This window comes from Bemisia tabaci, chromosome 9 (assembly GCF_918797505.1).
Source record: "Bemisia tabaci chromosome 9, PGI_BMITA_v3".
NCBI classification, from domain to species: domain Eukaryota; kingdom Metazoa; phylum Arthropoda; class Insecta; order Hemiptera; family Aleyrodidae; genus Bemisia; species Bemisia tabaci.
The window spans coordinates 14,912,141-14,926,525 of NC_092801.1; the positions used below are offsets into that span (position 1 = coordinate 14,912,141).

Sequence of the window (14,385 nt, forward strand, 5' to 3'; positions counted from 1 at the left end):
CTTTTGGCAAACTTCAGGGACCTTTCGCTCGAGAATTAATGACACAATCTTGAAAGTCTGAGTTATTGCAAACGAGACAAAAAAGGACAACAAGACACACCAAGAACTAACTCAATGGACCACTAGACAAGGTACGAATTTAAGCGATCTGATACATGTTCCTTAACCAGAATTTCACGTAGATAACGATTCACACAACGAAAATTACGGAAACCAACTCCTAACGAAGATTTCAACGTTTTTATTTCACATTGGTTACGAGGAATTTGAACTGCCCGCTCACAAGAAACTCAAAACTCTACTCGAGTCAAATCGCGCGCTACAACGGTTTTAGCAAGCCTCTTCATCGAGCAATGTTCATTTCCCACCATGTGTTGTTCAAACTATAAGCAATTTGCTACAGCTGAACCAAAGCGTCAAGATTGAGGTTGCCAGATTTTTATATCGCAGAGACGTTCATGATAACGTTTAGCGCGTGATGTGAATCACGTAGAGCATTGAGTTTTCATGAGCGGGTGGTTTGAATTCACGCATCAATAATCATTTAAAATCTTAGTTAGGAGTTGATTTCGGTAATTTTCGTTATCCGCGTCGTATTCTACGTGAAATTTTGGTTAAGAATCATGTATCAGAATGCTGAAATTCGTACCTTGTCTAGTGGTCCATTGCTTAGTTAAATTATTTGAAGATATAGATCGAGTCTGTGATAGACAGGAGCAATACTAGAAAAAATTGTCTTGAATCTAGAATCATACCACGTGTGTTTTTTTAATAAACCATGGAGAGAATGCAATCCCATTGATTGCGCATTGATTCTTAGAGTAGTATTTGCCTGCAAGATTGCGATTGTGCAGTCAGTTAATATTCAAAGCACCAATTAAATTTTCTGGCTACGTCACTCTTGTCGCAATTCGAGCGAGAATTTAAAATTTTCAAAATGTTTCGAATTTCATCAAATGGAGGTACCGTAAAAGTACTGTAGTTCGGCCAGCCAGTTTTAGCAGACAGTTCTTTGGTTGGTCTTCTTCGAAAAAATAAAACAGGCGATGAGATTTTGAAACACTACAATTTTGTTATGACTATTTAGCTCGACTCTATCCGACGTGTTTTGCATAAAATAATTAATAAGAAAACTTGTGATGAGGAAACGTCGAACAGTAAGTTGGAGATGACGCCGCATTCAAGTTCCTTTTCAACTTTTCATCCGACTGCTGCGTTCTTGTGTCAAAATCACACGATCCGAATTTTCGCTCGACACGAGTTGAACCGTGTGAGTTGGGCTTAATGCCTGAGGCCTTGTCTCCACGGGAAGTTTTCATGAGTTTTGTCCCAAGTTCGAATCGCGGGAATGAAACTTGTGGGATTTTACCCAGTTACGGTACGCGGTTCTCACGTTCAAGCAACAAGTGGCGCGGGAAGTCAAATCAGCAAAAATCCAGCACTAACCCAAGATATTAAAAACCCATTTTGCATCTAATATTTCCTGTTGTCACCTAAAAAAAGTATGACGTGTTCTGCAGATGTACATATTTTTTTCAATGTCATACGACCACTCTTACCAACCCAAATCATGCGCCGAAATTGCGTTGCCAGAGCTAACCTACGCAGCTCGGGGTTGCCAAAGAAAACACGTTTTTTAACCTAATTTGGCAACATTGGAGTGGGTTCCGTCATTTTTATCAAATAGAATTCAACCTTAGGCTTGCAAAGATGCATTCAGAAACATTGTTGCACTCGTACAGAAATTTTTAAAAAAGAAAATACGTTAAATTACATATATGTGTATGTATGCAATAGAGGGTTAACAAATATTTTTATCAGTGTATTTAGTACTGGGGAAATTTTCCCAGAATTTACAAGCGGGATTTTTCCCTGGGACAAATCCCGTGAAAACGTCTTGCGGAGACAAGGCTTATTCTTTATTTTGTCCAGTAGTTGATTGTGTCTCCGACGTGATTTTGACGTGATTTTCCTGTGTGTTCCAGGGGACCGAGTGTCTCTGTACCTGAACCGGTACACGGGGTTCGACCACCAGTGCCGGGTCCGCTACTCCATCGTCCTCGGCGACGGGGATCGGCGAGTCGACTCGGGCATCGTCGACGACGTCTCCGATTCGGACGGCAAGAGCTACGGCTGGCACCCCACCGCCAAGTTCTCCGACCTCATATACAAGGTACGCACAACGCACACTCTCGCACTTCCTCCACAACCCTGCCATGATAGCGAAGAGAGTCGTAAGTGCAAAATTTTCGAAATCTAATTTTCTTCAAAATTCGTCTAAACTCTTTTAGATGAAATTACTGAGGCGGCTAAACATAAATTCATCCTAATTTAATGAAAACGAGACGTATGAAAAAGCCGTAAGTGCACAAAAAATGACATAGTTTTTTTCAAGACAGCCGTAGGTCCATGAGAAACAATGGGAACAGTGCTTTCAAGAGGAATGCCGCCCTCATCTGCCGATTTCTAACCTGAAAATGTGTTTGTTGTGTGTCCAAAACGCAACAACGAAAGCATGCAGAAGACAGCACTTACGACTGTCTTGCCTAACAATAACCTAGCATGAAAATGAAAAATACCCTTTTTATGTAATGGAAATAAAATCAGTCGATTTTTAATCATCCAAACGATTTCTAGGAGTCTTTTAGACGATTAGTGGCAATTTCACAAAGAAAGGAGGCTTCTTTCAATAAAATGTTCGTGTCAGAAGCTTCTGAGCCCGTTTTCTCAAAATTTCAGTTTTGCACTTACGGCTCTCTTCGCTATCACGGCAGAACCATGGATCTTGACTCTGGAGGGTGGGTTTTAGGGGCCAGAGTAATGCTGTTGAAGAAGAATGCTGCCGTGCTGAGGGAAAACGCCGTATGAGCCTTTGGACGGTGCCAAATTTCCCTTTGTAAATAACGAATTCCGTGGTAAACTTATGAATATTTTTCATCCTATTTTTAAAATAATTTTGTTCGCAGTCTTACCTAAAAGTCCTGAGAATTTCGACTAAATATTATTCAGAACTTTTCTAAAAAATAAACATTTTATCGGAGGAAATTTGGCAACTCTCGAATGTTCACACGGCGTTCTTCTTTATTAGCATGGCAGAATGGGCTTATGGTGAACTTCAACTAAGGCAAGAACAAGACGTATTTCTAGTAGAAAATAGAGCAAACATTCTGGAGACTCAATGCAATCCAATTGGACTACATTTTGCAGTTAAGAACTATAATATCTAGCTCAGTTTTGAAACAACCTACGTACAATCAGTTTCCCGATGCACATAAGTGTCTTTACAGATTAGCCAAAAATCATAGTTCCGAATTGCAGAATGCAGTCCAATTAGCAGTCTATTAATATGTCCTTCCAAATGTCTCGTTTCTGCATCTAATATTATTAACGGAGCTATCGCAAATCGAAAATAATTTTATGACGTCATGCATATCTGCGATGGGTGCGTCATGCTTTTTGAAAAACGATCATATCGATCTTCCATTAAAATTATGTATGCTTTCTTCTCCTACCACGTCTTCAGGTAAGCATACACGTTATGCACTTGAACACTAATTTAAATTCCCAAAATCACGCCGTATCATCGGTATGAACTGCGCACTTAAGATTAATGAATCTTAAGATGACTCAAAATTTATAGGGAGCACAAAGCCTACGCAGAGGAGGAAGATGGCGAGGTTGAATTACGGGGGGGGGGGGGGGGGGGGTTGATTGGTATTAAATTATTCAGGGAGTTAATCAAAGGCAGCAGATAAGCCCGGATCCCTGTTCGAGATCAGGTGGCAATGCATGCTTGCACGGCGCGACAAATTAGTCCCCCCTTAATAAGGAACCAAGTCAATGATGTGGTGTATTCTCGGTGTTCAAAGGGTGAGATTGGTGAAATAGTAACTTATTTTTGCATCAAAGTAAGATAACAAGGGTGTCTACAAGTCCGGAAATAGTACTGATTTTTCAAGGGCGGTCCGGAAGTATTGAAAAAGTGCGGAAATCTTGAAAGAAAGTCCGGAATTTTTTTCATTTTTGTCGTAATTTGAGCGGGAAATTCAAATTTTTGAAATTTTTCGAATTTCGTCAGTTGAAGGCATTAACAAAGCACTGAATTTTTCTGTTAGGGAATTTTTCAGGAGGTACTGAATTTCTCGGGAATGTGCTGAAAAAGTACTGTAAGAGTGGTGATTTTTGGCCAATGTGTTTTTGTAGACACCCTGATAACAATATTTTTAAATACTTAGGTGATTCCCCGTGCTACTTCGGGAAAATGATCCGAATTTCCAAGCGCTCAGCCGAAAGGGCAAATCTCCCATTGCCCGGAATTAGTACCAAATTCCGGAAGTTTTGAGATTCCCAAAATTCTCCGGATCTTTTGCGTTTTCCGGAACTTTCTCGGAACTTTTGGAAAGATATATAAAGAATCCCGGAACTTTTGACGCTCGTGGAGTGGGAGAAATTGGAACAAAACAGTTCAGAATCTCGAAACATTTGATGGACATGGAAAAGGAGCACTGCGATAGGAAGCGCTCTTTCATTTCTACCTGCCTCTAGAATCCAGTATACTGGTGTCAGTGCTTTCAAATGACGAACCAGCTCAACAATACAAGGTAGTGGAAAGGGGCCTAACATTTTTACAATAGATTGATCTGTAATACCTTCATTTCGTGCCTCTTAATGTCAAAGCCCGGAGGATGATAATCTTTTTTCTATAATTTATTGGTTTAAGGTGATTCAATGGACGCCATATTTTGTGTCGGAACGGCATGCGATATATCGCATCAATTGGCTCCATTTTTTCAGCTACTCGTCATTTTTCTCCAATTTTGAGATCGCAGTTCTGTTGTCAGGAGACTAAAGCACTCACTTACCAATTTTAACAAAGAAATTTAACGTAATAAAGGCGTGGTTTTTTCCGAGAGAAAACATCGCATTCGATACTGATATCGAAAGTGCACTCGAATGCGATATTTTCTCTCTAAAAAAACCACGTCTTTATTACGTTGAATTTCTTTGTTTTAATTGGTATGTGAGTGCTTACGTCTCCTGAAAACAGAATTGCTATCTCAAAATTGGAGAAAAATGACGAGTAGCTGAAAAATGGAACCAATTGATGCGATATATCGCATGCCGTTCTGACCCAAAATATGGCGTCCATCGAATCACCTAAAAAGTCAGGGAAATATCATCAAATCACCTTCTTTTGCTTTCTTGAGTGAATTAGACTTTCGAACAAGAATTTTGCCTGAAAACTATTTCTAATTTTCTTTTTAAAAATCTAGTATTTGTTCAATTGTCAGGGAATTTCACAAAAACGCGTCAGGAAAATCAGGAAAATATCAGGGAATTTAATTTTCCAAATTCTATGGCAACCCTGCTTATAGCTATAGGGCACCATCCAAAGCTTCCACCGCGTAGCAGCCAGGGGGCGCACCCCTTTGAATGAGCATGTTCCGCATGCAACAGATTCACATTACAAAGTTTGCGTCTGGCGAATCAGCGTTAAAAATTGGCGCGTCGCGAAAACCCGCCGACGGCGGGAGGGGAGGGGGGGCTGTTTTTTCATTAAGAATCAAAAGGGGCGAAAGCTCACGAGTGCGGAAAAATCTCGAGGGGTGTAAATAAGTAAAATTTAAGTAAAGGTAAACATCACGGGAAGCCCGGACGGGGTGGCTCGGAGGAAATGGAGCCGGGGTAAATAAAAAAGGCGGAATTAAGTAAATATCACAATGGATCCAGCTCCGGACCCGGCGTTTTCCACGGTTGCCGTTTCTCTCACGAAAGTCGTACGGGGTTAATTTTTCTTTTCGAAAATTTTAGGGGTGGATTTTCCGCTTGCCGGCTCGGATAAATTAGTTTTGCCGCGCTTATGATCTCGCGGAGGTCGTTTTGTCGCGTGACTGCGCCCTGCGATGAGTCCTGGGGTGCGTGTAAATTTTGAACTTGCCGGGGTTCACCTTTTAATGGAGCTACGCATTTAGTTACGCCACAAAGTGACGCGTTATAATGATGAGGGTGTATTTGCTGAAGGAAAAAAAAAAAGAAAAGAAAAAAGAAAGAAAAGGGGGAAAAGGAAATAAAGGAAAAAACAAAAAAAAGGAAAAAACAAAAAGAAGAAAAAAGAGAAAAAAGAGAAAAGAAAAAATGAAGAAGACGAAAGGAAAAGAAAAAAGGAAAAGAAGAAAAAAGGGAAAAAAGAAAAAAGGAAAAAAAAAGAAAAAGGAAAAAAGAAAAAAAGGAATAAAAAGGGTTACAATACTGAGAACGAAAAATTTCAGAAAGATTTTGAGACACCGCAACCAAGAAATGCCCTTTCTACACCCAACGCCTCGATTGTGTTGGGGGGGGGGGGGGGTCACGACGGTCCTTGGAAGGCTCTAACGACAATGGGGATACCTAATGACCGCAACCCCAAAAAAATCGTCATTTTTACGAAAAGTTATGAATATTTTTCCTTACAAATTCTAGATACCTCCGAATCACGAATAAAGTTCTCTAAAAATAGCAAGATGAAAATTCACAGCATTTCCTGGAAATTTGTATCTCATCAGAGTAATTTGGCTCCGTCTCAGGGCTCAAACAATGTTTTCCCGAAAAAAACAAGCGGTAAAGCTCGTATTAGAGGAGCCTTCAGAGGTTTTTTATGTAGGTACGTGTTTAAATTCCCTGAGGAGGATGAGCACCGCTGATGAGAGGAAGAACTTGCCTCACCAAAATTCCAACTATCAATTTTGAGACAACTACAATGTCGCTAAAAAATTAAATTAAAGAAAAACGACGATCGTTCTCTGCGTTGAGAAATCAGAAGCATTAAAATAGTATAGAGAGGTAAATTGAAAATTTACTAGCAAACGTGTAAGAGTAACACGCAAAAAAATGCACGACACAGGAATCGTCTCATATGAATGAAAGTTTCATTGTGAAAGTGGACCAAACGATGCTCACAAAAGTGAAGGCTTCCACCCAATTGTGAGAGAATTTTCGTAGCTGTCTTCTGCCGGGCTAAGGAAGAACGTCGTATGAACCTTCGAGAGTTGCCAAGTTTCCTCTGATAAAATTTTTATTTCTGAGGAAAGTTAGGAATATTTTTCCTTGAAATTTTCAGACACTTTAGATCAAATTACAAACAAAATAACCTGAGGAATTGGAAGAACGATTTTCGCAAATTTTCCTGAAAATTAGTAATTTGCCGAGGGAAATTTGGCAACGCCTGAAGGCTCATACGGTGTTATTCCTTAGCATGGCAGTCTTGGTCCCCTGTTTTAACGTAATTGGGAATGTCGGTGAAGTGTCCCTCTTTTTAACGACTTCTTTTCCTGCTTTTATTTTCGTCGACGGGTGACACAGCAGAAAGGTCAAGACGTTGAACAGAGGCACGCTGTGAATCGAAGAGGGAGTCATGGGGCGAAGGGGTGCGAAAGGGGGCAGAAGAGGGTGTCGGGGGCATGGGGGTCGTTGGAAGGGAAGAGGGGTGGCTTGACCGATCGACTTGACATTAATCCGCGCGTAGATGACACGCGATGAGCTTTAATTTGACAACCCTTCGATCAATCCTCCAGAGTTCAGCCAGTTGTCAATTTTTTTATTTTCGTGCGAATGAAGGCTACTGGCAAATGAAAAGCTGCCTTCCAGAATATTATACAGCACGGGAGAATTAAGTCCATCAAGGCTCACTGGAAAAAAAACACATTGAATCGAGAGTCCAGACTCTTAAAAACATGGACAAGAAAAAATAATCTTGATTCAATCAGATTTAAGCTTAAATCAAGAACCAAGCCTCTTAATTTGAGCGGATTTCCTTTTGATTTAAGCTTATGTCTGATTGAATCAAGAGTATTTTTTCTTTTCGATGTTTTTAAGAGTCTGGACTCTAGATCCAATGTGCTTTTTTTACAGTGAGAGTTGTCAAATTTCCTTCGATGGCATGTTCATTTCTTAGGAAAGTTATTCATATTTTCTCTTGAAATTTTCAGGATTTTTCGGTGGAATGAAGAACAAAACTTTCCGAAAAATTGGAAGAAAAATGTTCAAAACTTAAGTTGGGCAACGCCTGAGGGAGCTCATTCGGCGTTATTCCTTAGTAGGGCATAATCGTTGTGCGTCAACAATCAAGACTCTGTCGTTTTTTTTTTGTTGTTTTTTTTTTCTTTTTTTTTCGTATTTGTTCCATCCATGTTTATCCACACGAATCCTCTTAATGAAGAAACAACTTAAAACGGGACTAAAACCGCAATTAATAAAAAGAAACATAAAATAAAATAAGAAACCCGGGACGTTTCGCAGGGACCACACCCGAATTTTCAACCGGAAAAAGAAGAAAATCAAAAGAAGGACATTTTTTATTTTCTTTGATTTTTTTCCATTTTGATTTTCTTGTTTTGCCGGTTGAAAATGCGGGTGTGATCCCTGCGAAACGTCCAGGGTTTTTTATTTTATTTTATGTTCCTTTTTATTATTTGCGGCCTTAGTCCCGTTTTAAGTTGTTTCTTTGTCAGTGTTTCGGGCCGATTAAGTTGTTTCTTCTAATCCTTCTAATGGAACCTGTGCCTGTTGCAGGGTGTGATACGGGTTCACGTGGAGATGCTGCTGGCGAACACGCTGAGTGACGTCATCTCGAGCATCACGCCCGACGCGGGGAGTCAGCCGGCCCCCCTGGCCACGACGCTGTCCGTCTCGCAGTGCTACGACCGGGACAAACAGGCCTGGGTCATCAAGAGCGACTGCCACTCCGACTCGGTCCGGCTCCACATGGTCTACAAAGATATCCACAACGTTCCCCGGAACCACTTAAGGTGAGCCAACAGCAACCAAATCCTCATCGCTCATTCACTAAAAAAAAATTCTCGGCGCTTTTACCACGGTCCGTTGGTACCTTTACCATCTCACTTTTTTTACCGATTATTGGTAGTTTTACAAAGGTAGACTGGTAAGCTTACCTAAAAACCGGTATCTTTACTGTTTTTTTCAGGTAAGAATACCACTTTTATTGGTAATCGATTCCCGGTAACTTTGCCATTTTATCTCGGTAATTCTACCACAGTCGATAAAAAATATTGGCGTTTTTACCAAGGTCCAGCAAAATTACCGAGAAGGTTCAATAATTTTACCGAGATTTCTCGGTAAAATTACCAATTCCATAAATGGTAATTTTACCAAGAAAAAACTGGGATCAAATAGAACCCTGAATTCTTGGTACTTTTACCCTTTTCTTAGTAAATACACCGAGATTTTTTTTCAGTGTTCTCAAAAATACTTATGCCCAGGGCCGGAACTAGGGGGTGGCCACCTGGGCCGCGGCCCATGGCGGCAAATTTAGGGGACGGCTTTGCAATTATTTAAATGTAGGTGTACCTAAAGAAAAATCGGATTCAGAAAAGAAAATTACAAACGAGAATAGGTGACGAAATCTCTCATTTCCTGAGAGTATATCTCTAATTTTGTCGTCTTTCTTTGATGCAATAGACAGCACCTTTAATTAGTCGAGTTAAGACTAAGAGAGAGACCGAACACGGAATTTGGCCTGGAACGGCGCGGCGCAAAGAGCAATGATGACGAGAACTTGAGATGAAAAGGAGAGACCCTCGGCGCGGCGCGGCGGTCGGAATGTAGCACATATTAGCGCCTACAAGACTGCATGAATACTTCACGCATTGCGTCAAAGACAGTGCGGTCGCCGCGGTCAGCAGCAGGCGGCGTGAAACGTATAGCGCCTAAAAGACTGCATGAATACTTCACGCATTACGTAAACGCAGTGCGTGCAGCAGCGGTCGGCATGAAACGCATAGCGCATACAAGACTGCAGGAATACTTCAACTTTGAAGAAAAACCGTTTAGTAACTTAGAAAAAAAAAGCCTTAACATTCGATATTACCTCCTTTCCTTTCGTTCCCCAAGTTAATTGCTTATGACAGCCTAGGCTGAATAAAGCAATAATATTACAATGATGAAAATACTTCTATTGTAGAGCGACATGAATTTAAACTGTCCCGCTGTCGTAGTCTTCAGCAATAAGGCGATTTTTCTTGATTTTGGAGGGGGATCATGGAGCATATCTGTGCGTTTCTATCTGTGTAATAGTAGTGTATCTACATTAACAGTAGGAATCCACACTCTATTGGCCTTGTATTTCAAGTGAATATGCAATACGGTTTCCACGATTGTGAGAAGATGGATCTACGCAAGATACTATCGGATCCCCGCGCCATACTGGCGCGCTATCGTAGCTAGCGTCTAGCGCTGGGTGGATAAAAACCAAGAGTTTCGGACTTGACCTTCACCTTTCACTCGTGGATCAGCGGATCCTCGCTGGACATTCTTATTCGTGAAGAAAGTATTTTTGGTTTCTGTGCATCGTCAAATTTCGTTAATTTGACGCAACTTAATCATGCGTGATAGGACAATTTAAGCGTCTAATAGGATTTTCAATGCAACAGAGCACCCTGGTGGCAAGAAGCGGCAAACTTGTTGGAATTAATCAAACCACCGTGATCCAGCACCAATAACTGGACTTCATTTCGCAATAGGTGACTAAAATTTCTGGTACACTCGTAAAGGCACTTGTGTGCGTAGGGGAACTAATGGTCCATACGTTATTTTAAACTGAGCCAGAATTTTTGAGTTCCTAATTTGAAAAATTTCCTAATTCAATCAAAACCGTGCAGTACCAATTTGACTACGTTTTGCAATTAAAAAACGCCGTTTTTGATTCATCGGTGAAAGGAAATATCTTGATATGAAGACCAATAGCGTATATATTGCTCTGTTAAATACGCCATAGAAATAGTGGTTTTTTAGTCCAAAATGGTGTCAAATTGTCATTATGGAAATTCCTCGATTCTTTAGTATCAATGATTGAGGGGCTTGGAATACAAAAAGCCCCAAAGAGTTGTGTTTAACTTTTTTTTTCTAATGTGGCAGAAAGTGCAGTAAATTTAAGATTTATAAAAAAGATCTTTATTCTTCTTTAGAAATAAGAATGTGAAGAAATGTAAGATTTCAAAATAGTGCTAGTTTTACAATAGAACAAATAACATTTTTTTATGATTTTTCGTTTTTAACTATTTTAATAATCTTGGTGTATGTTATGTATATAATGTGTTTGTTATGCATACGTGCAATTTTTGCTATTTAGAGAAATACGTGTTTGAAGTTCCGAAATTACATCGGATCCACTACTACTAGATTGTTTCGACAGTAGCATGGCGTGCTTTGTGATTTATCGATTGATCTGGCATTTAAACCTAGAGAAAAGGATCGGTAAACAGGGTGTTCGCAACGAACACCTAAATAGTCGATCCTTTACCATTTTTCAGACAATGTTGTGAGCAATTTCATCTAAAATATCTGAAAAATCGTGCGCTCTTTTCATCGAAATGGAGGTTTAAAAACGCATTTTTTTACCCCAGTATTTTCGGATAGAGGACTTTGAAAAATGTCAAACCAAACTAAAACACGGCTGAATTACCAGCTCAAAAAAACGTATAAAACGCTGCGGAAAATCCTAATCTGCCGGCCTGGTTGTATGCGCAGAATTCCTGCCGTTGTTTTATGAGTTTCAACGCTAAATATTAATATCTGAAAATGGGCCAATAACTATGAATATTCTACGACCCGCGGATTCAATAAAACCGAGTGTTTCCTTTTTAAGGGCTCCTGGGTGCCCTCTGCTATACTATCGTGGAGGAATAACGCCGCATGAGCATTCGAATGTTGCCAAATTTCTTCTGAGAAATTATCCAATTTTGAAAAAAGTTATGAATATTTTTCCTTGAAATTTTCAGACTGTTCAGATTAAATTTCGAACAAAATCCTCCGAAAAAATCGGAGGAGAAACATTCACATCTTCTTCAGAAAATTCGTTCTTTTTTTAAAGAATTTGGCAACGTCCAATGGCTCATGCGGCGTTCTTCCTTAGCACGGCAGTGTATAGCCCCCCAAAAAATGTATTAATTATTAGTTGGACGTATTTCTATCCGGAACTATGTGCATTATGACCTGAGCCCTCTTATGCATGTATTCTTATGGGTCTCAGGGCTCATTTCTTTAAGCACATGGTTCCGTTTGATAGAAATACGTCCAGTTGATCAAACTCCGAACGAGTAATTACATCCCGTGAAACTTGAGTAACTCGTTACGAGCTGTTCTCGACAGATGCATCACGCAATGTAAAAACTGTTTCGTTCCGTGACCCAATAAGCCTCGGAATGTATGCATGAGTATGGAGCTGAGGCTCATCAAGTATTGCACTCGCTAGATTTAATATCCAGCGATTCGAATACTGCAAACAGTCGGAATTAGGTAGAAACAACCGAAAAGTTTCGATCCAACACATCAACCGCCCACACAGGGAGCGCTTAATTAAAAATATGCCTCTGGCACGCATCACTTTATGCCGCGGTTAATTTTTACTTCTGACTTAATTTTTTACCTCCATCAAAGGTTGATTTATCTTGTGGGTCCGACGTTTCGTCACCTTCCGGTCAAAGTAGCACAAGCGCCGTGCGACGTTTAAAAATTTCAGCCGCCATTTCATTTTTTTAATGGAGATGTTGCATGTGTGATGAATTTGCGATTTGACTGTTGATTTTTGAGGAAAAGTTCGCGAGAAACACGATGGTGCCACTGGTTTTCTCTGAAATCAACTCCCAAGCTCAAAAAAAGCTCTCAAGTTGAGGCCAAAATGGAGGGGATATCCCACGCTATCCTGAGAGTCCACATCTACATCAAGACAAACGCTCCATGCAAAGATAGGGAGCAAATACATTGGCAGAGCTGACACTCTATTTGGGGACTCCAAAACTGAAAACACGGCAACATTGCTAATGTATTTGCTTCCTATCTTCGCTTCCTATCTTCGCATGGAGAGTTTGTCTTGATGTAGAGGTGGACTCTCAGGATAGCGTGGGATATCCCCTCCATCTTGGCCTCAACTTGAGAGCTTTTTTTGAGCTTGGGAGTTGATTTCAGAAAAACCCAGTGGCACCATCGTGTTTCTCGCGAACTTTTGCATAAGAATCAACTGTCAAATCGTAAATTCCTCACACATGCAACATGTCCGTTTCGGACAGCTTCGTTGAAGAGTTTCTCTGTAAAAAATAAAATGGCGATGGAAATGTTCAAACGTCGTATGGCGCTTGTGATACTTCTGCCGGAGGAAGACGATTTGATGACTGTCCAGCCACCCTCGATTTTGGGCCTCATTTTTGAATAAGTTGGTAAGAAAAATCCAATATGCAGCTCATACATACTTGTCAGTGAGTAAAAACTAAAAATTAGCACTTTCCTCATTTAAATTCATTTAATTTGTACAGTATGACAACGGTGAAGCTGCGAAAACGCGTATCTTGTGGAGAGTTAAAAGTTGTCTTGTTAATGGTTACTTCAAGTTACATTTTTTCGATCAAATCAATCAAAATGACTTGCTTGATCGACCAAAGTTTTGGTTAAATCTACCAAAATCCTAGGTTACTCTGTGACATTTGGGCAGGGGTGCAGAGAGTTCTTCGCTCTCACATTTTCGGAGTCAGACCGCACATTATTTTTATTTTATGTTTTTTTTTAAATTTTTTTAATACGACGGCACGATAAAACAGTGATAAGACATAGCCGACCCATCACGCTCCGCCTTTTAACATCTGTCATCTATGTCTACCCGACAAACACAAAATTTCAACAATCAGGCTGCAGGTCTAATAAAAACCTATTAACTGTCTGTGTTGGTTACTATGTGTTCTACCACCCATTTTAACACAAAAAGTCGATTACTCTTTCTTACCGTGCTTCATCTCCTAGCGCGAAGGAACAAGGGACTCAGTCACAAATCTATATCCCAGGAGATCTTAAATCCGGACCCAGCGCCGCGCCGCTCCGGAAACTCACCGTTAGAATAGGCTTTCATCCGTGTAGATGTTGCACAGTTGCGCCAACGCGACCCCGAGATCCCTTTTCCGGTTATCTCCTACTTACCCCCCCCCCCTTCCGACTCGCAACCCCCCCCCCCTTTTCTACGGGTCCCCCGGTAACATTTGGCGCGGGGCACAGTGAATCGAGGCAGTAGGAGAGGTCGGACAAAATTTGGAAACTTAAAACGCGTGTAACTCCTATTTTGACTTGAATCAGTGAGTTCGAAAACACACCAACTCGGGTTTTTTTCGATTTTCACTTTTTTACGGTTTAGTAACACTTATGGGTAGAAACATCTGCACGCAAAAGGTTATTTCGAAATTGCAATCGGAAGTGCTTGAAACAACGACGGGAAAAGGGAAAAATCGAAGTATTTCCTTGGAAATACCAATTTTTGGCCATTTCAAGGGAAACGGTTGACCATCCGATTTTTCGGTTTTCTTTTTTCGGTTCAGTATACCTTGTACCAACAAGTTATATGAATATTCAAGC

At 40.5% G+C, this 14,385-nt stretch overlaps 1 protein-coding gene across 1 annotated transcript in view; it reads left to right on the top strand.

Annotated features, from left to right (window-relative positions):
- The window catches only part of LOC109038201 (uncharacterized), a 244,848-nt gene that overhangs the window by 157,742 nt on the left and 72,721 nt on the right, over positions 1-14,385 (top strand). The window contains exons 4-5 of the mRNA XM_072304009.1: positions 1,986-2,173; positions 8,548-8,783. Coding sequence (XP_072160110.1) covers positions 1,986-2,173; positions 8,548-8,783 — 424 coding nt within the window. The remainder of the gene's footprint in view (positions 1-1,985; positions 2,174-8,547; positions 8,784-14,385) is intronic.